Genomic DNA, 24,888 nt, shown 5'->3' with positions numbered 1-24,888 from the left:
TAATTAAAGAATAATAAGTTGCAACTTTTAAAAAGTTACTACAAATAAAACCAGGGCAAATGTCCTCATAGGATAGGTCAAGTAGTAAGAGTCGAGGGAGAGACACATGGGTTGGATAAGGAAGGTCCAGGGATCGATTCCTGGCGGGTGCGATTTATCTATCCGATGTAACAAAAAAAACCAAAGCAAATCAAAGTAAAGGGTTTCTATTTTAAAAGGGTACTAAAGAAATTGCAAAAATAAATTATAAGAATAATAATTCGTTATAAATGGAATATATATTTTTTTTTACTTTTTTATAAGTACCGTCAGCCATAAGACTAAACCTCTCTAGACTCTAAAATTACATTAAATGAGTAATTTTGTAAGTTGCGCCAACATATCTCCACAGGTGGAGCGATGAAACTAATTCCCTCAAGACTTTAGATCACATCAAATTGATAGACCTCTCCTGACATATGTGAGTCTTAATTTAATTGAAAACTATTTTCTTGTATTAATTTTTATGAATAATTATAAAAATATAAAATCGTTTTTAATTTAGTTTTTATTCTTATAACTTGTATAAAAATTAATGCTTTTGATGTTCTTATTTGTTTACTAGTTCTTGTATAAATATTTTCAAACACCAAAAGTAAAACAATGACAGTGTAGTATTTTTCATAATTATTAATACGAATATAAATGTTTTCTCACACTCTTGGAATCTCTTAATTATTATTTTTCCTAAATTATGCAAATATGTTGAGAAATATAATTTAAATGTTATAGAACTTTTTCCCCTATCACTATGAGCCCATTTTGTGTGGTTTACCACAAGAAAGAAGAGTCATTTTTTTTGAAGTAGCAATTATTTCAACAAAAAGTGCATCAAGATTTGTAATTTTCCCCTTTTCATATATTTTCGATTGGTAAACCAAACGGGCTCTATGTCACAACCAGCAAGAATGAAAATAGGAAAGATTTTACACAAGTCTACCTTAAGATTAGACATCAGTTCTGCAGTCTAGCTTACAGGTACATGAAGATTGCAAACTAGCTGATGGCCTGTGAAACATATTTTACAACAAAACACAGGACCATATTACAGGATCACATACCAAAAGACCAACAAAAGGAAGTTGGCTAAAGGCTTCATGGGGATACCTATTTACAAAGCTTCCTAACTGTACAATCTTATGTTAGTTGAGTTGGTTCTAGCAAACATTCCTTCTGTTTTTACGAAAGCGGGTGTGTCTGGCTCCAGCAGAATTTCCTATGACAATATTTCTGGTGTGCTGCAGTGTTGGATCCACAAAAGACTGTTTAAACTTTGGCTTCTGTGTATTTGATGAGCTGAGTTGCTGTTGAATGTAGTTCTTAGGATTTTGATCACAGTCTACTGGGATGGTTGCAGTGAGAGTTTTGATTGCAAATTCGATACATGGATCCATCAATGAAGTATCAAGTGTCTTTTCACAAGCTGACCCTGCATTTTCTTTGGTCTTATGATCATTTTTGGCAACGCCAGCATGTTCTTGTGTAACAGCAAAGCCTTCTGGAGATGGAAGTTTCGGCGAAACCTCCCCCGGCACATTGATTTTCTTACCATGCCTTTCAGCAGAAGCTCCAGAAGTTTCAGAGTGCTGGCTTTTTTTCAATTCTGAAGAAATTAGAGGGTCTTTGAAGGCTTCACATGTTGTTCCAGTGAGAGTTTGTATTGCAAATGCAATACATGGGTCTGATAATATTTCTTTGAGGGGAAAGTCAGGGTTGGAACCTAACTTTGCATCAACCTTATCTCCATTTTCAGGGACACTCAAAATAGATAAGCATTCTTGATCCTTGTCACTTCTATGCACTTCAAGATTCTTAACAGGATGCTTTTCTGGAGTAGTCAACTTTGGTAACTCAATTGTATCATCGGTGTTGTCGGATTTGCACTTGATTTCTGACCCTTCCTCAAGTGACTTAAACTGTTCTGCCTTCTTAACACGATGCTTTTCAGGAGTAGTCAACTTCGGTAACTCAATTGTATTATCGGTGTTGTCGGACTTGTACTTGATTTCTGACCCTTCCTCGAGTGACTTAAACTGTTTTGCCTTCTTAACAGGATGCTTTTCTGGAGTAGTCAGCTTCAGTAACTCAATTGTATTTTCGGTGTTGTCGGATTTGCACTTGATTTCTGAGACTTCCTCGAGTGACTTAAACCGTTTTTCCAGACAATTAGGAAAGCTGTTAGTGGATTTATCTCCATCTGTGGTGGTTTCTTCCTCACCAGGTTGTTTAACTGGAGATCTATGCACCTGATTTCTTGTTTTATGTTCCAGAATAGGATCAGCCTTAATTCCAGCAAGCCGCTTGGACGAACGGCGAGGCAAATTGATGTTCTCTTTCTTGGGCATCCTTGCAGAGAATTTTTCATCTTTTAACACCATAATAGCTTTGTCGTTGTCTTTTGACTTGAATGCATTCCTTCCTATCTTTCCAGATGCCAGGTAGCGATCAACATCTTTTATGGAGCGAAACGTGTATCCACTTACAGGATCAATGTAGAACTGCATCGAAACATAATTTAGAATGGTGAATTATTCGTAGTTCTTACAGTATTTGGGCAGATGATAAATTGAAAAACATTAACAGTTTTAATAAAAGATCTGCATCCTCCTACTTTTATGGGCCTAAATGATCTAGTAATCTGAACCAGAAGCATGTAAACTAGAATACAAATATAGAAAACGCTCATTTACAGAAACTATGACAACATAATGGAAAACACTTTTAAACTCTAAATTAGCTCTTCCTTAATGAATGTATTTAAGAGACAGTGCTGATGCATTGCTTACCGGATCTCTTCTTATTTTATCTCCTTTATTTGTGATTCTGGTCTTTTTTATCCATCCTGGTGGTAATCCTTCTGCAGGACGTTTCTCAACTACAACCTAGATTGCTTGAATAACCAAAGTTTGTCCCACATAAGTTAATAGAACTAGATAGATATTTAATGTAAAATAATGCATCAAAAGAAAATTTTGTTTACAGACATTCTCTGAGATTCTCTGGATGCTGACTTTGTTCGCGCTCTCAAGATGACGAAGTACCTCTGCCTTGGAATTGAACTTTAGTCCACTTGAGGGGGAAATGTAGTACTGCAATAGGAATAAGATTTGAGCTGAACTATCTTAGACAAAGTGTTTCTATGACTATATGTCCAAGTGGTTCAGTCAAACATAAATTATTGCCAAGAAATGATAGAAGTCAAAGAAAGATAAAACCTTGAACATACAAACAATCATTAGCAATAGCACGTAAAAGATGCGAAAACGGGAAGATGAATATTTTCATTTTTAAGTAAATTTAATGGATCCGGGTTCCTGCAGACAAAATTTCCTAAAGTCACCGCAGTTGTAGTTTGGTATCCGTTAGATCAAGATGATGGCTGGGATTTAAAAGGATAAGTATACACATAAAACTGATCTCTTTAAATTTGAGAGGTCCGCCATTACTCTATTACTTTAGTGACTTCAGGGAATTTTGACAGCAGGAAATTCAAATCCAAATCTAATCCGTTTAGAGGCATTAAGAATTACACCATCCACAATTCTACTAACTCTTAATTCTTAATAGATAAAACATGTTCTCTCATATTGCTGCTTGAAGTAGCACCAACACATTGTCATACTCATATCATATGTATAGTCCCTAGCTTCATTCTACTTTCAGCCAGTTCCATTGCCATAAAAACATGCTACATTATTCAAAAGCATGCAAAATATTTTAACACTACACTTAACCCACTTATAATCCTATTGAAGAGATGAAGAGATCCTCAACTAATCTGAGAAATGAAGACCTGAAAATAAAGATTCATCTTCTCTTAACCCACTTATAATCACAAACTTATAGCACATCCCAAACCCCATGTCAATAAGAAATCCTCAATGAATAACAAAGATTTGCTTGAAACAGAGAACATGCAAAGCATAGATCATATCTCAAATGCCAATTAAGTAACATCCCCAAGAAAACAAATAAATAAAAACAAACTATCCCTTCTCACATTTGGAAATCTGCAAGCTTAGAAGAAAAGCAAGATCATTAATTAGTAGGTCACTCAAACCTCAATTACCTTGTCTGATCTCTTGCCATTCTTTCTCACCTTCACTTCAACTTGCCAACCTGGTGGCAGACCCTCATCGGAGTTTGGGTCCTCCATTCCTCCGGCGAGTCTCCGATGACCGGAAAACAAAGAACACGTGCCCGGTGCCTCTAGTGAGTGACTGGGTGTTGTGTTGTTCTTCTTTTCGTGTTCTGTGTAGTATCGACTGTGCCAATTGTCCACCGAATCAGGTAGAAAGTTATAGAGACCATTCAGACAAAACAGAACTTGTGTCGCCACGTGGTTATATTAATTTCTTAACGTGTGTTTTAGTCGATTAAACACATTCTACAATATCTTATAGAATATAACTTAAATTTTGAAGGGCATTAGTTTTAACACCCCTTATTAATCTTACACCCTCTTTTATTTTCTAAATTCCCTTAATACCCTCTCTTATAAAGAGATAGTCAAAGTGTGATAGTATTTTCACACATACTAAGTGTGAAACATTTTCACACTCAATGTGTGTGAAAATATTTCACACTTACTAAGTGTGAAACGCTTGAAACGAAAGGAAGAAGGTGAAGAGAGAATAAACATACTCAATTCGCACAATTGTGTTTCACACTCAAGGGTGTGAAACACAATTCAGTTTCGCACTCAAGATCAGTAGTCTGAATGGATTTTATTTTCAATTTTAAATTTTTCGTTTCTTTAGAATTAGATTTCACACTCAAGTGTGTGAAACATTTTCAAATTTCACACTCAAGAGTGTGAGTTATTCAACTGTTAATAATTTTTTAATTTTTTTTGTTATAATTTTCATTTCACACTCAAGAGTGTGAAATCTTTTCAAATTTCACACTCAAGAGTGTGAAAGAACCAAGTGTTAAGAATTTTATATTAAATTTTAAATATTTAGTTTTTAATAATTAAATTTCACACTCAAATGTGTGAAACATTTTCAAATATCACACTCAAGAGTGTGAGTTATTGAACTGTTAATAATTTTATTTTTTAAAAAAAATTGATTTTTTTATATTTTCATTTCACACTCAAGAGTGTGAAATATTTTCAAATTTCACCCTCAAGAGTGTGAAGGAACCAACTGTTAAGAATGTGAAAATGTTTTCCACTCACTGAGTGTGAAATACTTAAAACGAAAGGAAGAAGGTGAAGAGAGAACGAACATACATCGGTTCACACTTACAATGTATGAAATATTTTCACATATATTAAGTGTGAAAAGTGGCAACGAAGAAAACTATGAGATGAGAGTAAAAGTGAAAGGTGATGTGATAAACAAAAATGATGGTAGTGATAAGATAGGAAAAGGGATATGTTTGGAATGAAATTAAATTTTAAAGGGTATTTCAGATATTTTGGTGCATAAAGGAAGGTGGGGGATTAATTGAGGGGGTGTTAAAACTAATGCCCAATTTTGAATTGTTTTACTAGCTAGTATGATAAAATTTATAATGTGCTTGTTGGGGTAAGAATAATTATATCTTCACACCTCATTTTTGAGGTGTGGGGAGGTGGAGGAAGAAATTAAAGAGATATGAAGAAGGGAGAGAAAAAAATAGATGAAATTGATAGAGAAAAGAGAAATAATAGAAAATGAAGGTGGAAAAGGAGTGGAGAAGTGTGTATATATCATAACTCGTTGGGGTACCTTAAGCTAGATTAAGGTGTGATACCCAAAATGAGTTAGTTCAATAATAAAGACTCATATATCAATTAAAATTTTGTTTTTTTTTTCTATCGTAGTAATTTTGTGTTCCATTCTTATGGACGTGAGATATGTGATTTGTGTTTTCTGAGCTTTGTTCATCCATCAACCATGATCATTTTACGCGCATCTCCATCATTCGTTTCCACCACTCGTCCATTTTTCATTAAAAAATAAATTTCATGAGATAAAGTTAATTGTTAAGTGAAGTAAAATCTAAAAATGTAGTATTTACCTTGAATAACATGATAATAGTCTATTAAATTACTTAATGCGGGTACCACACCTAAAAAAAATTCAGGGTACCACAGAATTTACCTAGAATTCATAATAATAGGCTCATCATTACTACTTTGGCATTAAAGTGCCTTCATTATCTGACCTTAATGTTGAACATGTAAAAAACATACCAATAGAATTGAATAATTTTTTTTTGTACATCGGAAAATTAAAAGGAAAAAATAAAGGCTACAAAGCTAACAAATCTTTAGCTAAAATGAGACTAAGTTCAGGAGGAGGGTCCTCCAGGTGAAGATAGACACACTGACGATCAGATCCTAGGCAAATAAGGCAATCCGCGGCATTAAATAACCTTTCTTTGACCAGAGGGATATGAGTTTCATTGGTCACTGAATTACACTGATAATTAAATGTAGGCTCAAATATGTTTTTGGTCCCTCTAAAATTAGGGTCTTTTGGTTCAGGCCCTGCTAAATATTTTTTTGTTGGTATATACCCTTATTTTAAAAATAATATGGAGGGATTAGCCTCTGCCGTTACCTTTACCTAACGGACGCTGACTTGACATATTTTAGGAGAATCTAAACCAAGGAATCATGATTTTAGAGGGACCTAAACCAAAGAATCATGATTTTAGAGAGAACAGAAACTCAATTTTTATCATGTCTTAAAATCAGGGTTCTTTATTTTAGGTCACTCTAAACGACGTAAGGTGATGGTAGGGACTGAAACCTCAGTATTATTTTGCATTTAGGGGTGTATACCAACAAAAAATATTTGAGGGGCATAAATCTAAAGACCTTAATTTTAGAGGGACCAAAAACATATTTAAGCCTTAAATGTAATACCAGTGTATTTTTCTCGCTTATGTTAAATGGCCAACCATATATTGATTTTATGCCAAAACTGGGCAATTGGCCTTGCTATCTCCATAAGTCTTCGGTACCGTTTTTTATCTAGCTTCTTTTTGTCTTAAAAGCTACTTTTAAGTTTATGTTCAAAATAAGAGTTTTAAGAAAAAGGTAAAAGCTGTATGTCAGTTTTTATTTTTTATAGCTCAAAAGTTACCTTTTATTTAAAGGTTATTTGCTAGTTTGTAAATTCACGACAATGAGTGGTCACATGACACTATGGTAGAAGGTTTAGGCAGTAGAGGTGGTGGTTGTTGGTATAATCTAATGCGATGACAGTTGTGGCGATGTTTACCTGGTGACATGGGTGGTGGCGGTTATGGTGGTGACGATGACAATGATGATGGTGGCAATGGTGGAGGTCATGACAGTGGTGGTGGAGGGCGGTGGCCTTATTAATGGTAGAGGTGGAGGTAACGGTATTGGTGGAGGGAGGAAGGTGAAGGTGGCGATGAAGGAGGTTGAAGTGGAGCCGCGTCAGTTGCAGTGGTGACGGTGGCTGTGACAACGATAGTGACAGTGATGGTGGTGGTGGAGGGCGATGGTCTATTAATGGTAGAGGCGGTGGTGGAGGGTGATAGTGGCGATAAAGGAGGCGGTGGCGGCGACGATAACGGCGGTGGTGGCGGTGACGACGACGGTGTCGGTGATAGTGGTGGTGGTGGTGACGATGAGGTTGGTTGTGGTCTTATTAATTGTAAAGGTGGTGGTGGTAGGAGGGTGAAGGTGGCGAAAGTGGTGGCGGCTATAGTGGTAACTGTGGTGGTAGTGTCAGTGACGATGACAGTGGCGGTGATAGTGGTGATGGTGGCAGTGGTGGTGGCGATGAGGTTGGTGGTGGTCTTATTTGTTGTTCATTTTTTCATGATTGTTTGCATTTTAGTTAAGGTATACTTGTCTGTGACAAGATGTGAGACAAGATGTTGTAACATCGTGTCTGTGACATTTGTCCCTGCGGATCTGCTGTGTGTTGATTGATTTAAAAAGGGAAGCTTTGGATTGTTTGTGTGGTCAACAAGTTAGGGTTGTTGAAGAAGCTTCTGTGTGTTATATTGAATATATTATAGTTTAATCAAATCCGTTGAAGAATATTTGATTTGGTTTAAATTGTAGAAGATTATATCTTCTTGTATTCAAATCTTATTTGATAAGATTTGCTACTGGTTTAAAAGATTTGTTCCAGATCTGTTTTGTGGACTCTATTTTCGTGCAAGCCCATTGAAGATCAAGGTCTGCTGAAGAACGACTGTTTAAGGAGGCTTAACCCTAGTTGCTAAGTGTGAGTTGAACACCGTTTGGTGGTATTTTTAGAATTTTTAGTTGTGAGTCCTTGTTGTGTTATTTGTACACCACTCTACTGCCTCCATTGATGATTATATGGCATAGAGTTGGTTTGTTTAGTTGAGTTGTAATCTCTTCATCTTATATTGTTGTTTATTGTTTCAATAACTGTGGCAGTGATTGTGTGTGAGAAAGTGAGAGGGGGTTCTCATACTTAGGGGGAGACCTAAGTAATAAACCACGGGTAGGAATAGGTAGAAAGACTGTGAATAGGGGGTTGTTACATTAAGATCTTTTTGTACTTGATTCTCTATAATAGTGGATTATCTTTCTCGGGCTGAAGCCCTCAAATAAAGGTGATGTTGCACCGAACTGGGTTACCAATTCTTTGTATTCTTCTTTATTATTTTGCTGGTTTAATAATGTGTTGAACTTGTGATTTATCTGTCGTACGTTGTGCAAGATGTCTTAGACATTTGGTATAACATATGTCTTGTGCGTGAACCAAAATTTCATTATTAATGGTAGAAGTGGTGGTGGTAGGAGGGTGAAGGTGGCGATGATGGTGGCGGCGATAGTGGTAACAGTGGTAGTGGCGGTGACGGTGAATGTGGTGGTGGTGCTGGTGGTGGCGGCGATGGCGGTGATCTTATTATTGGTACAAGTGGTGGTGGTGGAGGGTGAAGGTGGCGATGAAGGAAGCAGTGACAACAGTGGTGGCGACGACGGTGACAGTAGTGGTGGTGGTGGTGATGATGACTTCGGAGGTGGTGATAGTGGCGGTGGTGATGACAGTGTGGGTGGTGGTGGTGGAGTGCGGCGGTCTTATTAATAGTAGAGGTGGTGATGGAAGATGAAGGTATTGAATTATTGATGAAGGAGACGCTGGTGGCGGCGGCCATGACGGTAATGATGAAGGTGGTGGCGGCAGTGGAGATGATAGAGAGGTCGTGTAAATAAAAGCATAACACTTTAACCTCCATAAAAAGTAAGTTACTTTTGTTAAAAAAAACTCCTCTTGATATTTTTTCTAAAATGTTACTTATCATATTTTTCTTCAACAAAAATAAGTTACTTATTTTTTAAAGAGCTTATTCTCAAATGTGTTTGACCATGCTTTTACTTTTAAGGAATTTTTAAGAAAAAAAAAACTGAATCAAACACTACCATTATGGGGAAATTCTCTCTCGGGTGAAAATATGTTGCTTCTAGTAGTCACTACTACAGAAATGACATTTTGCCACGCCCCAATTGCCACGGTTATAGGCGAAACCGTGGCAAAAGCTCAATTGTCACGGTTATAAGCGGAACCGTGGCAATAGAGTACAATATTTTATTATTTTTTTCTAGGGACCGTGACAATAGACACACTCTCCAACTTTTTTCAGAAGAAAACCCTAAAGCTGTGCAAACCCTCTCCCTCCCACGCTCTATCCCACTCTCCACACTCCATCGACATGTCCCAACGAAGCTCCGATCTGTTCACGTCCCTCTCTCGTTTCCCTGTCCTTCCCTCCCACTCTCCATCGACCCGTTCCCTCTCTCCCACCGGCGCCGCTTGTTCCTGAAAGATGAAAGGAGTATTTTGACGGGATCTTCTCATCCACTCGCGGATCTGGTTCCTCCTTCCCTTCCATCGAAGTCCTTTCCTCTCACGTCCCCCTGTTCTCGGTTCCTGTCCGTGTAGAATCGAATCAATCCAGATTTGATGGATGAGGAGAGAGGTGAGATCAATGGCGAGCGCGGGTACTCGATGGACTCCACGGAATCAAGGTGGGTTTACCAGGAAGAAGATGAGGATGCGTCGGATATTGAGGACTTTGACGCTGATTTGAGATTGAGAGGCCGACGAAACGGTGCTCCTGTGCAGCTGCTTGATTCCGACGAGGAGGATGATGGCACCACCGAGCAGAGACTCATTCGCACTGGTCCTCGAGTTGATTCCTTCGATGTTGAAGCTCTTGACGTCCCTGGTGCTCACAGAAATGACTATGAGGTCCTTCTTTTCTCTCTTTGCCTAATAACCTCTACGAATTTTGCATTTCAATCATGATAATCATTTACAGTGGAATATAGGGTTTTTGTAAGGCTTGTGATTTGTGATATACTTAGTTAGTAATATCTATTTTTTTTGTGATTGGAATCAAGTAGAGTTAGTGACCAGGTTGATTCTGATTTCTGTGTGTTTCAATTTTATGAATTTTGTGATCTTAAGTTGAAATTTCAGATGGAAAAACATTTAATTTTTCTGTGTGTTTGCGCGCGAGTTGCGAGAAGCTCCGCCTAACACCCTCGCATCACCCTTCTCCGTCATGGCCATGGCCAGCCACCACCTCGTCGTCACGCTCTCACTCAATGGTCAAAAGGTTAGTTCACATTGTAATTTCAATTTTAGTTTGTTCGTGACTTTATTTCTTGGAGCTTACATACTGTGCCATTTGATTTTCTCCTTCGTTTTGATTTATGTTATGAATTCAGAGTTTGATTTCATCATTTATCATTTTTTCATTCAGAGCATGGCAATGGACGGTGAATAAGGTGAGCCATTATCTCTCCCTTCTCTATTTGTAGCATGCTCTTTTATTGAGGTTCTTAAATGACATCTGATTTCATTTTGTATTTGGTTTGTGAGTTTCTATTCTACACCTATTATGCGTGCAAGTGTAAGAATAGAAAGCACAGGTCCATGGACGCTTTGAGAAAATAAGCAACAAAAAGTTTAACTTCTTCTACTTCGTTTGAGCGAGCATCGCTGTATGGTTCTAGGAATATTCTTGACCATCACAGAGACATGAGGATGGGCGTAGATAACATGAGCTATGAGGTTATTATTCATCTTACAATCGTTTGTAGTGCTACAATTATTGTTGTTATGTACTTTGAAACATCTTAAATTACTTTGATGATGGGTTTGACTAGGAACTTCTTGCACTTGGTGAGAGGATTGGCCATGTTAACACAGGGTTGTCTGAAGACTCGCTCACCAAGAAACAGTGTAATCTTTCTGGTATGTTTTTATTCATCCATAAATAAATACTTCAGAAGGAAAGCCACTTTAGAGAATATTCTGCCATTGCTTCATTAAAGTGAAATTCGTTTTATTTCAATCGTCATAAAGTGCATGCTGCATTTCATATGTTTAGAAATGGTGGCATTGTGTCATTCCTTTTTTTTTAATAGATTAGCTTTTCATTTTCCTGATTTGTAAATTACTCTTTTTCCTATTCTTTGTGAGTTCTAACGCATGCCTCTTATTTTTCTCATCTGGGTTTTCAGTTTTCATCACTTTGATCAATTTAGTTTCTATATTTTCAGAAGCTGATTTCATCCAAGGTTACTGAATCACCCTTATAAGGCAAGTCTTCATGAGATCAACGAGGAACCCAGTTGCCCATCTCCTTTAATTTTTGATTTCGAGCAGGCAACTCTTGACGAAGAAGATATAAAGGAGCTCATATGGAAGGAGTCTCTGAACTTCTGCTAGGATCAGGTGCAGGAATAATAGTCTTGGCAAAATTGCCTTTTTCTGTCATTATATTCTATGGAATTTCATAATGCATGTTTCGCAAGTTGAGTGGTAAATGATCTACTTCTGTAAAACATGTTTCGCGAGTTGAATAGGTTCTCCCAGACCTGTTTTTTGTGAAAGGGCCAAGTTCTTTTCGTTTCCTTTGTTTCTTTTGGGGGATTAGAGTTCCCCTGCATGGCATTGGTGATTGTTATGCATGAAAGAGGGGCTGCTACATGCACCCAAGCCCTTTATCTTTGCCTTTGCATTGTTTATAAATCCACGTATAGTAGTTATACAGAAGTTATTAAAGATGGTTTTGCTATCTTCTCTCTTAGTTGTTTATATACTTGGGGATTATTTATGTTTTCATTTTGTGAATTGAAGATGCAATGGACACAACTGCAACCACTATTTAGAAGCATGCATTGGTAAAGGAAGCCAGTGAAGGAAGCACAGAGCTTGGTTTCTCATTAAAGCATGATATTGTGAGTCTGGTTCTAGATATTATAGATTTGTCTAAATGGCACATGTTCTAGTTTTAATGGATTTTTCTCCAAGGTTTGTTATCTGTGTTTTCTTTGATTTTGTCAGAACATAAACCTATCTATCTAGCTTGGGTGTTCATGGTTTTCATATATGGATGGTGACTTCAGGTAGAGGCACATGATCTTAAAAACAAAGTGATTCAAACAAAAAGAAGTTGCAGAGATTAGGGGATGATTATTTTGAAGGACTTCTAGGGCCTATTTAATGGTGGTGAGTTTATCCTATGCTATTCTCTCTCTCTCTATTTTATCCTAAAATGTAAAGTTCTAATATTTTTTTACCGTGTATGCAGATCATCAGATATTGAGAAGAATCAATGTGGTTTCATACTTTTTTTGAGTTTTCCTTCCTCTTTGATTAATCAAGCATGGCAACTCTCCTTTTGGGTCTTTGATCAGCTATGTAAGCTTATGTTTGCTTTTTCTGTTCATAGAAAGGTAGCAAAGTCTTCGAATGATATGTAAATAGACGTAATTAGTGAAGTAGAGGACATTTTTTCTATTCAATTTTGTTACTAGTATATTATTTTTCATTTCCTTTAGCTGCTACATTATTGAGGTTACTTTATTTGAAATTTGGTGGCTGCAATTAGTCTCAGACTCTCAGTTACTTTTTATGAAATTTGGTGGCTGCAATTAGCTGCAATTGGGTAGTTGTCTTTGGCAATATGCCTCTATTACCACGGTTACTTAACCGTGGCAATATGTGGCCACGGTTAAGGGCGTAACCGTGGCAATATGTGGACTCTATTGCCACGGTTACCCTTTACGAACTGTGGTAATAGGCGAATCAATAGCCACGGTTCAAGGGTGAACCGTGGCAATTGAGCAATTGCCACGCACGCTATCGCCACGGTTAAACCGTGGCGAAAGGGCGTGCGGAACCGTGGCGAAAAGCCTTTTCTGTAGTAGTGAGTTTATATGATATTAAAATTGCACATAATCCATCATTATTTCTCACCCCGAACTAAAACCCCTCAGTTATGTAAAAATATTGAATGGGAGGTAAGAGGGAAAGAAAGGTGATAACTCAAGAAAATGAAGTTTTTTTTTTCTTTCTTCTAAACTTAACACTTGCATTAAAAAAGAAATCATATATTCATATTCATCAATATCAATATCAATATAAATAAATAAATATATATTAGAAAAGAACAACTTCTAGCATGACGTGTCGCTCCCACAGGCCAAGTTAATGACGTGTCGCTCCCAGATTAATTCTCACTTGATTTTTTACACGTGTCAAAGCAAGGCTCATCCTCCTTGGCCCTACTTACCCCATGTGCCCTGATTTCTCCTTACCTTATATCTCCTCATATTTCACACGTGCTAAACCTAAACTCTTCCTCACAAAACGCCACCCTCCATGATTCTTCATCACGATGGTCACATCACCTGCGATTTCCGCCGCTCCAAGGACGAAGATTTTGGTTCCAACTGTTGAGCGTATGTAGGTAAGGAAAAAATTCCATCCAACGACATCACCATCTGCCCCTTTCCTTCAGACTTGCGATTTCAATTGGATCTCCTCACCATCGCCGCCGCTACTAACGCCAAGCTCGCCTGCTTTCCGCCTCGGTCACCCACGTTGTTCGTACACTCACTCTCTTCCTCTTTTTACTGTTTTTTTCTTTCTTTCTTTCTTTGGATTGGGTTTTGCGTTCTTAATAATGGGTGATTCTCAAATTGTGAATTTTTTCCAGTTAAAATTGGGATGGACGGAAATGGCACTGATTGCTGGAGCAAAGGATGTTGGTCTGTCCCCTTCTATCGTTGGTTCTTTGCCGAGGAAGGAAGCAACACTGGTTGAGGTGCATTTCCTCTTCTAAAACTTAAGAAATGCTGTTTTTTGTTGCTCTTTAACTTACTTTAAAGTTTAAATGTCACCCTTAGTTATCTATCTTGGAAGATTTCAATAAACAAATAACATGACTTCCTTAGAAACTAATCCATATTAGCAAAATAATGGATTTTAACAGTTTTCAGCCAAGTATCTGCAATCAACAGCAGGAACTGTATTCTGTAAGTTATGCTGAATCACAAGTTGATAAGCTAATGCACCTTACCATTATGTTAAAAAATTCATTATTTTCACTGTCTCTTTAATCATGATAACTTGCATTGTAACATACATTCCTGCATTATTCAGTGCATTATTTATGTTCTCTCCTGTGATATTCTTCTGCTGCTATGGGTCTGATTGCAGCTGGTGCTTTTGTGGCGATTGGGCAGCTTTCTAAGCCATTTACTTCTGTGTTTCTATATGACAAAGAGTTCCATCATCCCGCCCTTCTGTATGCACTGTGTTTTGTTAGTTTTCCCATGATTCTCTCTTCCTTTCTTTCTAATTCTTTGAGCTGACTACAGGAAATACTTACAAGCTTCCTTTGCTATATGCAGGTTGCACGACATGAAGAAGAAGAAGAAACACGAGCATGGCCATGACCATGACAGTAGCAGCAGCAGAGACAGCGATTATGTCATGTGTTTCTGCTTTCTTAAAACTTAACCATATAATCATTATGTGACATTTTATTGCTGATTTATAAAAATGGTAATATATTACTTGCATTTTCTGATGTGTTGATTGTTTCTCATGCTACCTGCAGGTTCAGCAATACTGCATAAACAGTGGAGTATCCATGGGCAAGTACTTTTGTGCTACATGCAAATTATTTGATGATGATGTAAGTTCTCTCGCGAGATAGAAATTGAGTTATGTTTCCTTCTTCGTGGTTGTTTGAAAATTCGCTTACAATTGATTTCGAAGTCAAAATCAATTATGATTTATGAGAGTGACATATTTTGGAATATTCCTCAATCATCCCATTATCCTATATTTTGGCTGTCAAGAGTCAGTGCATTCCGTAGGTGTCTATGAATGGTTTTTATCATTCTTCTATATATCTTTCTACATAATCTCTATATGTGTATTCTTAATGATATCACCTTTACATTTTTCTACAGTTTCTTCTTTATAAAGTGAATTACTTATATGATATCTCTGTCATGAAGCTATGCATAATTTCTATATTCCATCATAGTCAAATTTTTGTTATTATATATGTGCTCCTAGGATTCTGTGGCTTACCTGCACCTTGGGGATGAGAAAGCTCAAAGCTCACACCATCCCTCATTCTGTAATAGCTCCATTGGCAGTTAGTGGTGAGTACTCTCTCTCTCTCTCTCTCTAAATTATAATCTTTTGTTCAATCTTTCAGATTTCAAAATACCAATACCACTGTGATGAATGTGGCATCTGCAGGTAAAGATCCTCAATCAGTTTTCTAATTGTTATATTTCCTACTCCACATTGCTCATATTTTGGAATATTCGTCAATCATCCCATTATCCTATATTTGGGCTGTCAAGAGCCAGTGCATTCCGTAGGTGTCCATGAATGGTTCTTATCATTCTTCTATATATCTTTCTACATATGCATGGGATTTTGATTTTAACATTTGGGTCTGTTTTTTTTTTAGTTCGTTTCACTTATTCACAGCTACTCTTGACAAATGTGATGGGTTGTGCCTGCACATTTTTCCCTCCAACGACTCTGCAGGTGAAGAGTTTTCATTTTCCTGCATCAGTAATTCAGTACCAGACTTCCATTGCAGCTGGAGGTACAACCTTTATTCTCTCACTTTCTATTCTCATCAGTTTTGCTAAATGTATCTGGTCAAAGGTTGTTATTTGTTTTCATATTGTTATTGCAAGGACTATTGTAATCTGAAGGGCTGTTTGCATTTTCTAAACTTTATGGCATATTGTTCCATTGTGATTATTGACAATTTATTTATCCTCTATAATTATGTAATTTATGCTCAACTCAACCTGTATCCTATTTATATAGTTAAACATCAATTCTCACTATTTATTAGCTACAATTTCTTTGAACTGAGTTCGGGAATAGGAGATTTATAGACATCCTTACTGACATGTGCAGGTTTGATTTGATACCATTATTCGTGTTCTACAAGAGCCACTCTTAGTCAAATATGGAATAGGCAGAACTAGATTTATGGAGATATGATTTGTTTCCTGTATTCCTGTAACTTGGGTGTAAAAATTGTAGACTTACATATAGTTTTCTTTGATTACATTCTATACTTTAGTTGTTGAATTGATATTATTTGGACTTTTAAAATTTCCTTTCATTCCATTTGTCATTGGAATTCTAGAATTTGGCATTTCATTTTAGGTTCAGTGGAAATATATGATGGCAATGAGGATGTTTCAAGCAAAGTGTTTAGTTCATTTCACTCATTTTATGACACCTCACATGGCTGAACTTTCATACCTGAAAACATCAGTTCTGTATCCAGATGCAATTTGGACTATTTTTTGTTTAATCTTTGTTAAAATGTGCCATGCACTGTGTACCAAAGACACTCTCGGAGCACCTGATTAAACTCATACATTTTATTGGACTCAATGGTTTTTTATTATCTTGGATCTTTATTTTAGGGTAAATAGTCAAGTTCGTCCCTGAATGTGTCCACCGACTTCAACTTCGTCCTTAAACTTTAAAAATGACGCATGTGATCCCTGAATGTGCCAAATCTCCCTCATCAGCAGTCCCTGACGTTAAAAAATGTAACGGACGTTAATGAGTTTTTTTTTTTTTGAATTTTCTTTCCTAGTTACGTGGAACTGGAACGTTGAGACATCAAATTAGTCCCTAAATGTAGCAAACTAGTCGCTTTTCAATCTTCATAACCTTCATCTTCATCTTACAAATATTTTTCACTTGCAAATTTATTCATGCCATTTTCATTATCTTCAACTTCTTCTAATTTATATTACTGTTAAAAAAAACTTCTTCTCATTCAAATCAAAACTTAAATCCAAACTCAAATTCATTTGTAAACTCTCGGAACCCATAACTTTCAAATTCAACCACAAAACCCAGAACCTTCAGTAGAAATTCTTCATCATTCATTGATTTCAGAAGCTTTCAACTACCCAGCAAACATGCACCAACCTATATAATATTACCCCAGAAATTCAAACTTTCTCAAAGCCAATAAATATTACCCTAGAAAATCAATCCCATCAAAAGACCACCAATTCCAAAGAAAAATTGATCGGTAATTGAATTTTTTCTAATTGTTTATCAAGAAATATTACCCTAGAAAATCAATCCCAACAAAAGATCATTTTTTTCCTCTCTCTTTCTCACAACCCAGATCGAGGCACCCTAACCCCACCCAGATCCAGCGACCCCCAACCCTAACCCACCAAGATTGAGCTACCACCAGCACCATGGAACACAACATCCCAATGGAAGAAGAGAAAAAGGTGAAAGCTTGGAGCTTTATGTCCATATTTGGCCAGTGTTCAACAAAAAAAGGTGAAAGTTTGGAGCTTTTGCACAGATCTGAAACTTCTTCCAATGAGAGAAGTGGGATGCAGTGTGGAAGGTGAGAGTAGTTGAAGAGCTTGGAAAAAAATTAACGTCAATTTAGTCCCTCTTAAATTAACACAATCTTCACCTTCTTCATCTCCATGACCCTGATGCAAACCTAGCAATCTTAATCTCCATCATCTTTGGCAGGTTAACCTGCTCCCTCCTTCACCTCTCTCCCTTCGTCCCTTCTCTTTGGCAGTTACGTTGCTTCAATCCACACACCCACCCGCTTGCACATTCATTCAATACTCCGAACACAACTTTTTTTTGCTTTCACATCTTTGAAAATTTGGGGTTTTTTGTTTTATGGTTTTCGAGTTGGGATTTTAGAGTGGTGGTGGTGGAGTGGGTGGACGGTTGGGGAGGATGGTGGGAGGAAGAGAGGGTGATGGTGGTGGGGAGAGGTAGAGGAAGATGAGGAGAGAAAGAATTTTTTTTTAACACAGGGACTAAATTGAAGATTTAATGTTTCAGTCAAATCTCTTTCCTACATGGAATTTCCAAGTGGAAAAAAATAACCATATCACACTTTCGTTAACGGTGTGAACTTTTTTTAACGTCAAGGACTGCTGATGAAGGAGATTTGACACATTCAGGGACTACGGGCGTCATTTTTAAAGTTTAGGGACGAAGTTGAAGTCGGTGGACACATTCAGGGACGAACTTGGCTATTTACCCCTTTATTTTATATTCCTGGTGAATTGGTGTGGACGGAGTTTTTCATTAGTTGTGTGTTTAATTTCCATTTATGATTTTCAGAGCTGGTGATATACTTTTCCAAGTATGTGGATCCAGGGATAGAGGAGATGTAATGGGAATTTGTGGTGATGAAAGTGGCTCCCTTGGCTGTGGAATTGGTACTCTTACTGATTGCTGCGATCCTCCATTGCCAGAAGTTCCTGAGGAGGATTGGTTCTGTCCAAAGTGCAGTAGCACCCAAAACTGCTTAAACAATCCAGCTAAAAAGAAAAAGGGTGCACTGTCTTTATCTAAGAGTAAGTGATATTCATTCTCCCGTTTTAATCCGTCACCGCATGCATTTTTGAGATTTGTTTATTTTTTTCAAAGCATCCCACACCCCAAGGGATGATTCTGTACAATTTTTCTATTCTTTTTGTTCGACCAAGTTGAGAATTAGTTATGATCTTAGCCCACCTATGACAAGTAATTAGGCAGTACTAATCATTTATCACTTGATTCATGAAATATGGTGTTTTCATTTTTGTGTTTTTCAAGTGTTACCATCAGCTGCCATTAGTTACTTTGTATACGAGTTCATGAAGATAGTCCTCAAAGTAGAATCAGCATAGATGATTATTCCAACAAATTCAAACGCCAGATATAATTTGATCTTTGAAGATGAGAATTTCCTTCTCATTTCTTCTTTCTCACCCATCATTTTTGGGCACTGAATGTTGTTAGATGTAGGACAGAATCAAGGATGCCTCAAACGGATAATTTAGTGATGTTTTCAGTTTGATCTGTTACTGACTTTATACGATTTACTTAAGAATAATCTGAAGAAAGAAAAAATCAGGGGCTGAAATTTAATGCTTTTCCTGTTCAATTGGCGTGATGGTTTGGCCAAATATGTTTCTCTACTTTTGTTTCTTTCTGTCCTACTCTTGAAAAAAGAAATTACAATGATTTCTCCTAATGTATTGTTTATAAAATTTGCATAACTTAAACTGAAGTGTGTCAATTATGATCCAAAGTTAAGGCATGTAACCTAACGAGGTTGATAACTGAACTCTTTTAAGTATTAGCTGAACTCCTTAAGTATTAAGTGTAGGGTTTGATCTTTGGAAAGTGTGTATGAATAAAGATTTGTTGGGTGAGACTTACCCATTTAATGTGATCTCTAAGTCTCAGAAAAATTAGTCTCATAATTGTCGGTTGTGGGAATATTTTGGAAAAAAAAAGTTGAGACATGTATCAGTATATACAACATTTGGGCATTGGTTAGAGCATAAAAATTGTGACATCTAGAATTTTTGTATGTGCATTGAACAATGAAATTTACTATACTATGTTAATTTTCTAAGTCAAATTTGCTTATAAACAATTTTTTTTTTAAGAAATCCCAATCATAATCAAATAAGCATGATGACTTTAAAAAATCTTTGATTTACACAACTGAAAACAATATTTGAAGTCAAAGCATGAAAATTGTGATATCTAGAATTTTTGTCTGTGCGTTGCACGACGAAATTTACTACTATGTTGATTTTCTAAGTCAAAATTGCTTATAAACAAATTTAATTTTTTTGAAAGAAATCCCAATCATAATCAAATAATGATGACATTAAAAAATCTAACCCTGATAAGTCAACTTAAAGAGAATAAAATAAATCGACATTAACATGTTCAATAATTCAACTTATTCATTTGTAGTTTCCTTTTGAATTTCTCTGCATAATGATGTTGCTTCGCATAGTGCAGAAGGTTTAGAAGGGAGAGGGAGAGTCTACGTTATTCTTTCTCTACTATCACACTTCTCATACAAACAACTTATATAATTTACCCTATATCACACGTATTTCTCTCTACCCATCACATTTTGTTATACTTCTGATTAATATCAACTCTAACAATCAATTCGCCGTGTAAAGGCAATTTGCATGCAGAAGATGGTTGATCTTTTTGCCTGGAGCGGGTCTCGGTTCATAGAAAAATAAGATCAGAGTCAACAATAGCAAAAAATGTAAATTTGGGGGTCCAAAAGTGCATTTAAGCCATAAATCTATTGTGTCCCCTACCATTTTCCTTCACAATATAAAAGTCTTTTTAGAAACGCATATAATAATCTCAAATGACATAAATGAAACGATGTACCTAAAAGCGAAACGAAGTTTATGTTTCTCCATTAAATCCATGTAATGAGTTACACATGCATGTTTTTATAGGCACATAGGCGTTTTTTAATAAATAGAAGTTTTCATTAAAAACTGAACCATTTAATTCAAGGATAACCTTAACGCCTTCTGACTCTGGACTTCCTTTTAAATTCTCTCAAAGGAAATTCCTGGTGACTTTACGCTTCGCAATGACTATAAACAAGAGTTAGGGCCAGTCCCTTTCTCATGTCGGTTTGTACCTTCCGAGGCCTGTGTTTACCCATGGACAGATGTATGTCGCTCTCTCAAGGGTGAAGTCTAGAAAAGGCATGTGTTTCCACGTGCAATGTTGTCTAGAAAGAAGTTTTTGAGAACGTGTGAGCGGAAATTGACGCGCATAGCGCTCACTGCGGAGTAACTCAGCTACTGTTTATTAGAAACCGTAAAACTGTCCCCTTATATGTTTTGGAGAATTTAAGGTTTTGTTAACCAATCTTCTTATTAGTTAATCAGTCGTTTGCTTCGCATTTCAGACACTTCTATTTCATCTTTGTTTATTAGTTATTCAACCGCATGAATTTCAAACAAGTGATTCAATTTAAGACTTTTCTGTCACTATGCTCAGCGTATCAGACTCTTCAATTTCATCCGTTGTTTAATATATTTTAAATAATCAACGTATTGACTCACGTATAAAAAAAACGTATTCATTGATGTATCAAATACGACAAATCTGTCCCCTTATATGTTTTGTAGAATTTGAGATTTCGTTAACCAATCTTTTTATTAGTTAATCAATCGTTTACTTCGCATTTCATACTCTTATATTTCATCTTTATTTATTATATTTAAAAAAATCAAAGTATTGATTTACGTATAAAATACGACATACATATTCCCCGTGCATCGCACGGGTAAAAACACTAGTATATTAGAAAAGAAGAACTCCCATCAGGCTAATTCGATGAGGTGTCGCTCTCAGATTAATTCTCAGGCCAATTTAATGATGTGTCGCTCTCAGATTAATTCTCAGACCAATTTTATGAGGTGTTACTCACAGATTAATTCTCATTTGATATTAAAATTATTAAAAAAAAGCATATATGTACATTTTTATAATAAATAAAAGAAAAACAAATCCGTGAAAAAAATCATACATAAAAAAAATATTTTTTAAGGATTTTGTTTTGTTTTTATTGTTATTTGTTAGATTAGTTTATTATTAGTCTTATCTCATTGAGATATAGTTTAGATTTGTTTCTATATTTTAGGTTAGTATCTACATAAAAATATATTTTTTAAAGATTTTGTTTTGTTTTTATTGTTATTTGTTAGATTAGTTTATTATTAGTCTTATCTCATTGAGATATAGTTTAGATTTGTTTCTCTATTTTAGATTAGTATCTACTTAAATAGTTAAATAGAGATATGTTTAGATAGATTTAGTTTCTTTTTATCTCTTTGTTAGATTAATAATAAACTAAATCTTAACAGATATTCAACAGAGTCCTTATATGTCTTTGGTTTCTCTGCATTTTTAGAACTTTCTTCTTCCTCATCTTCTCTATTCGTACAACTTGCTTTGTTCCCTTTTCATAGACAATATTTTGTTATATTTCTGCTGCTTTATGCTACCTTTAATCTATGGAGACTGCCTTCTTGATTGAATGATTGACTTTTACTTAACTTTTTCCTGACTGACAAAGAGTAAACGTGTTTTGATTCAGGTTCGATGTGAGAATTTTTAAAATTGCTATGTTCGCACAAGTCCTTCTCAAGGATGACCTTTAAGCTGTCTGTTTTAGAGACCGTGAATGAGGAATAAATTGATTGAAGGGTAAGCTAACATAGAAATAAAAATCGTTTTGTGTTTTATGTTTTTGATATGTTTTTTGAATTGTGATCATTGTTATTGCTCATCTTTCTTTTCTTGGATTTACCTTCTCTATATTGTGGACTGCACTCTAGAATTTAACAACTTCAGTGTTTGTTACTGTATACATATGCATGTAGTTTTGTTGTTTAATCAACAGTGATATAGTTCTCTGCCGTAGTGCAATTTAAAGTTGCATACTTCACTTTGTTATTCATGACCCTATTTTATTAGTTATAGCATATTGAATGTTGTTTTTAATAAAATATATACAAATTGAATAATTCTAAATAGTTAGTGTATATTTTTTTAAAAAAATTTATATATTGGAAAACACAAAAAGCCGTTTGAATTAATTTTTTTAATAGGTAACTAAATTTAAATTTAAGGCATTTATAAAAAAATCACATGTTGACCAAAAATATGAAGAAAAATACAACAAGTTATCCAAGCACATGTTGACCTTTTTAAATTTTAGATTTGATTAGGATTTAAGTTGTTTATTTCTTGATTATTTCTTGGCTATTTTATTTTATTTTGAGAGTATTAATTAGTTTTTATCGTATTTTTATTGAATTTTCGGATTTTTATTTAATTCAGGATTTTATGAGTTTTTATTGTGATTTGCTAGATTTTGGTAGTTTTTATCTATCTTTAGTTAGTATCTTTTTAAATTTTAGATTTGATTAGGATTTAAGTTGTTTATTTCTTGATTATATCTTGGGTCTTTTATTTTATTTTTTATTTATTTTGAGGTTATTAATTAATTTTTATGGTGTCTTTATTGAATTTTTGGATTTTTATTTAATTTATGATTTTATAAGTTTTATTGTGATTTGCTAGATTTTGATAGTTTTTATCTATATTTAATTAATACCTTTTTAAATTTTAGATTTGATTAGGATTTAGGTTGTTTATTTCTTGATTTTTTCTTAATTTGTCTAATTTTTATTAAATATTAATTCCTGGAAGGGGAGCTGATCTGGTGTTGAGGGTCCACAGAGCTACCATGGACACGCAGAGATTTGATGGTTGCTAGGTGAATTCGGCAGATTTTCTCATTAACTGCGGACTACGGTTGTTTCTATATTGTTTCCATTTATCACCTAAGAGAAGTGTGTTTACTTAAATTTTCAAACTCATGTAAGATGTAACAGAAGGGGAAATTAATCAGGGACTGCTAAGTTAGTTAGATGTTATTATAGTAGTTACTTAGTACTAGGACGAGATGAGTTATAAATAGAAGGAAATCAAATTAGAGAAACACATTATGTAGCATTATATATCTCATTAAGTATGTCCTTTAGTATCTGAAAATATTGCTAAAGTAATGTATTGAACATGTCTTAAGCACAAGAGAAAGTTCTTCGTGCAACACATAGATAAAAAGTGATTGTTTGAACTTGTAGGTCGAAATCTAATTCCTATGAGTGGTAAATAAAAAATCAATATGATGTCATTACTTTTTTCATAACTTTTTGAAAGTTTTAAAAAGAAATAAATATAAAAGCATGATAATTTGATGATTAAAATGTGTCGTGCGGAGATTAGAAAACATTAATACATATATAGTGTATTTTTGTTTAAGTTAAACTATAGGGTTAAGAGTTCCCACGGGGATGAACATGTTACATGAAAATTCATGTAAAATTAACAGAAAAAGCTCCTACGGGGCAAAAAGCTAGAAATAAACCAAGGTATTGATTCATGCCTCAAACACAAGAGCAAATTTTACCGTAAAAACACTAGAAATATTTGTTCTGGAGATGCATACAATTTTCTACTGCTTATCTTTCTGAAACCTAAAAGCGGTTATTGTTTGTATTTGCATATAATTTTCAATTGATATGTTTTAATTTTAAACTACTATAATGCTACCTACGTGAGATTTTATTTTATATAAAAAGTATCATTATACTTTTTTATACAATCATTATATTCTAAACTAATTAATTGATATTATTTTAATAGAAAAATTTAATATAATTAATTTTAGTATTGTTTTCAAAATTTTAAGAGTGTATATTTATATATGTTTATAACTATAATAATTGGATAGTAAGAAAAGTACGAGGAATAAAAAATATTAATACATATGTACTATAAAATTATGACCTAAATTTATTAGTGCTAACAAATTAGAGTTACGAGATCTCACAGGGAAGAACATTTTATATGTAAATTGAAAATTTGTAGGAGTTAAAAAATAATAATAATTCATTTTTTCTATAACTTAAGTGTATTTTTAATAATTTAAACAATAATTACATATTTATGTATTGTTACATATCTAAAACACAAAAGCATTACCCTTTATGCAACACGAGTATACATCTTCAAAAACAAAATTCAGTTATACCTCACATATGCAAAATTACTTAAAGCTTTTGGCTTATTAACTTCTATGTTTTTCAAAATCTTTATATTAGTTAATGAAGTGTATGCTTACAAAACACTAAAATTGAGT

The 24,888-nt window shown here is 35.0% G+C and overlaps 3 protein-coding genes and 1 long non-coding RNA gene across 23 annotated transcripts; 3 read left to right on the top strand and 1 right to left on the bottom strand.

The window, feature by feature from the left end:
* Nucleotides 1-948: 948 nt before the first annotated feature.
* LOC130738292 (methyl-CpG-binding domain-containing protein 13-like) lies at nucleotides 949-4,330 on the bottom strand. Its single transcript, XM_057590265.1, has 4 exons — nucleotides 4,109-4,330; nucleotides 3,024-3,128; nucleotides 2,826-2,921; nucleotides 949-2,537 (listed from the first exon to the last, which is right to left on the bottom strand). Exons 1-4 carry the CDS (start codon nucleotides 4,193-4,195, stop codon nucleotides 1,197-1,199), a joined length of 1,629 nt encoding a protein of 542 aa, XP_057446248.1. The 5' UTR covers nucleotides 4,196-4,330; the 3' UTR covers nucleotides 949-1,196.
* Nucleotides 4,331-9,695: 5,365 nt separating this feature from the next.
* On the top strand, nucleotides 9,696-10,367 carry LOC130738289 (potassium transporter 7-like). The gene has a single exon (XM_057590264.1). It carries the CDS (start codon nucleotides 9,954-9,956, stop codon nucleotides 10,296-10,298), a length of 345 nt encoding a protein of 114 aa, XP_057446247.1. The 5' UTR covers nucleotides 9,696-9,953; the 3' UTR covers nucleotides 10,299-10,367.
* Nucleotides 10,368-10,617: 250 nt separating this feature from the next.
* Nucleotides 10,618-12,512, top strand: LOC130738290 (uncharacterized). Of its 4 annotated transcripts, XR_009019317.1 has the most exons (6): nucleotides 10,618-10,783; nucleotides 10,878-11,069; nucleotides 11,165-11,252; nucleotides 11,561-11,735; nucleotides 12,141-12,241; nucleotides 12,348-12,465. It is a non-coding gene; the product is annotated as an uncharacterized LOC130738290 (long non-coding RNA). The 4 variants fall into 4 exon arrangements; XR_009019318.1 differs by having other exon boundaries at nucleotides 10,618-11,069; nucleotides 12,410-12,512; XR_009019319.1 differs by having other exon boundaries at nucleotides 10,618-11,069; nucleotides 12,141-12,314; nucleotides 12,410-12,487.
* A 1,116-nt stretch (nucleotides 12,513-13,628) lies between these two features.
* On the top strand, nucleotides 13,629-22,301 carry LOC130738287 (E3 ubiquitin-protein ligase SRFP1-like). 17 transcript variants are annotated; one of them, XM_057590259.1, is made up of 10 exons: nucleotides 13,629-13,891; nucleotides 14,005-14,112; nucleotides 14,281-14,323; nucleotides 14,508-14,595; nucleotides 14,702-14,780; nucleotides 14,911-14,988; nucleotides 15,378-15,466; nucleotides 15,523-15,566; nucleotides 15,864-15,924; nucleotides 18,471-18,946. In XM_057590259.1, the coding sequence occupies exons 2-7, from the start codon at nucleotides 14,026-14,028 to the stop codon at nucleotides 15,462-15,464; spliced, it is 462 nt and encodes a 153-aa protein (XP_057446242.1). In that variant the 5' UTR covers nucleotides 13,629-13,891; nucleotides 14,005-14,025; the 3' UTR covers nucleotides 15,465-15,466; nucleotides 15,523-15,566; nucleotides 15,864-15,924; nucleotides 18,471-18,946. The 17 variants fall into 17 exon arrangements, with proteins under 17 accessions (XP_057446242.1, XP_057446235.1, XP_057446237.1 ...); XM_057590252.1 differs by lacking the exons at nucleotides 15,523-15,566; nucleotides 18,471-18,946 and adding exons at nucleotides 15,567-15,687; nucleotides 16,248-16,546 and having other exon boundaries at nucleotides 15,784-15,924; XM_057590254.1 differs by lacking the exon at nucleotides 18,471-18,946 and adding an exon at nucleotides 16,248-16,546 and having other exon boundaries at nucleotides 15,784-15,924.
* Nucleotides 22,302-24,888: the final 2,587 nt, after the last annotated feature.

This window comes from Lotus japonicus, chromosome 2, assembly GCF_012489685.1.
Source record: "Lotus japonicus ecotype B-129 chromosome 2, LjGifu_v1.2".
Taxonomy (NCBI): Eukaryota; Viridiplantae; Streptophyta; class Magnoliopsida; order Fabales; family Fabaceae; genus Lotus; species Lotus japonicus.
This window is presented reverse-complemented; position numbering and strand designations above follow the sequence as displayed.

Bases quoted from the DNA above. Each gene is read 5' to 3' on its own strand.
- LOC130738292 (XM_057590265.1), bottom strand. From the start codon at position 4,195: ATGGAGGACCCAAACTCCGATGAGGGTCTGCCACCAGGTTGGCAAGTT. The intron at 3,129-4,108 runs GTAATTGAGGTT...TTCCTATTGCAG, and splicing joins ATGGCAAGAGATCAGACAAG to TACTACATTTCCCCCTCAAG. The intron at 2,922-3,023 runs GTCTGTAAACAA...CAAGCAATCTAG, and splicing joins TCCAGAGAATCTCAGAGAAT to GTTGTAGTTGAGAAACGTCC.
- LOC130738289 (XM_057590264.1), top strand. From the start codon at position 9,954: ATGGATGAGGAGAGAGGTGAGATCAATGGCGAGCGCGGGTACTCGATG.
- LOC130738287 (XM_057590246.1), top strand. From the start codon at position 15,698: ATGAATGGTTCTTATCATTCTTCTATATATCTTTCTACATATGCATGG. The intron at 15,925-18,470 runs GTACAACCTTTA...TATGATTTTCAG, and splicing joins GACTTCCATTGCAGCTGGAG to AGCTGGTGATATACTTTTCC. The intron at 18,707-18,947 runs GTAAGTGATATT...GTGTTTTTCAAG, and splicing joins TGCACTGTCTTTATCTAAGA to TGTTACCATCAGCTGCCATT.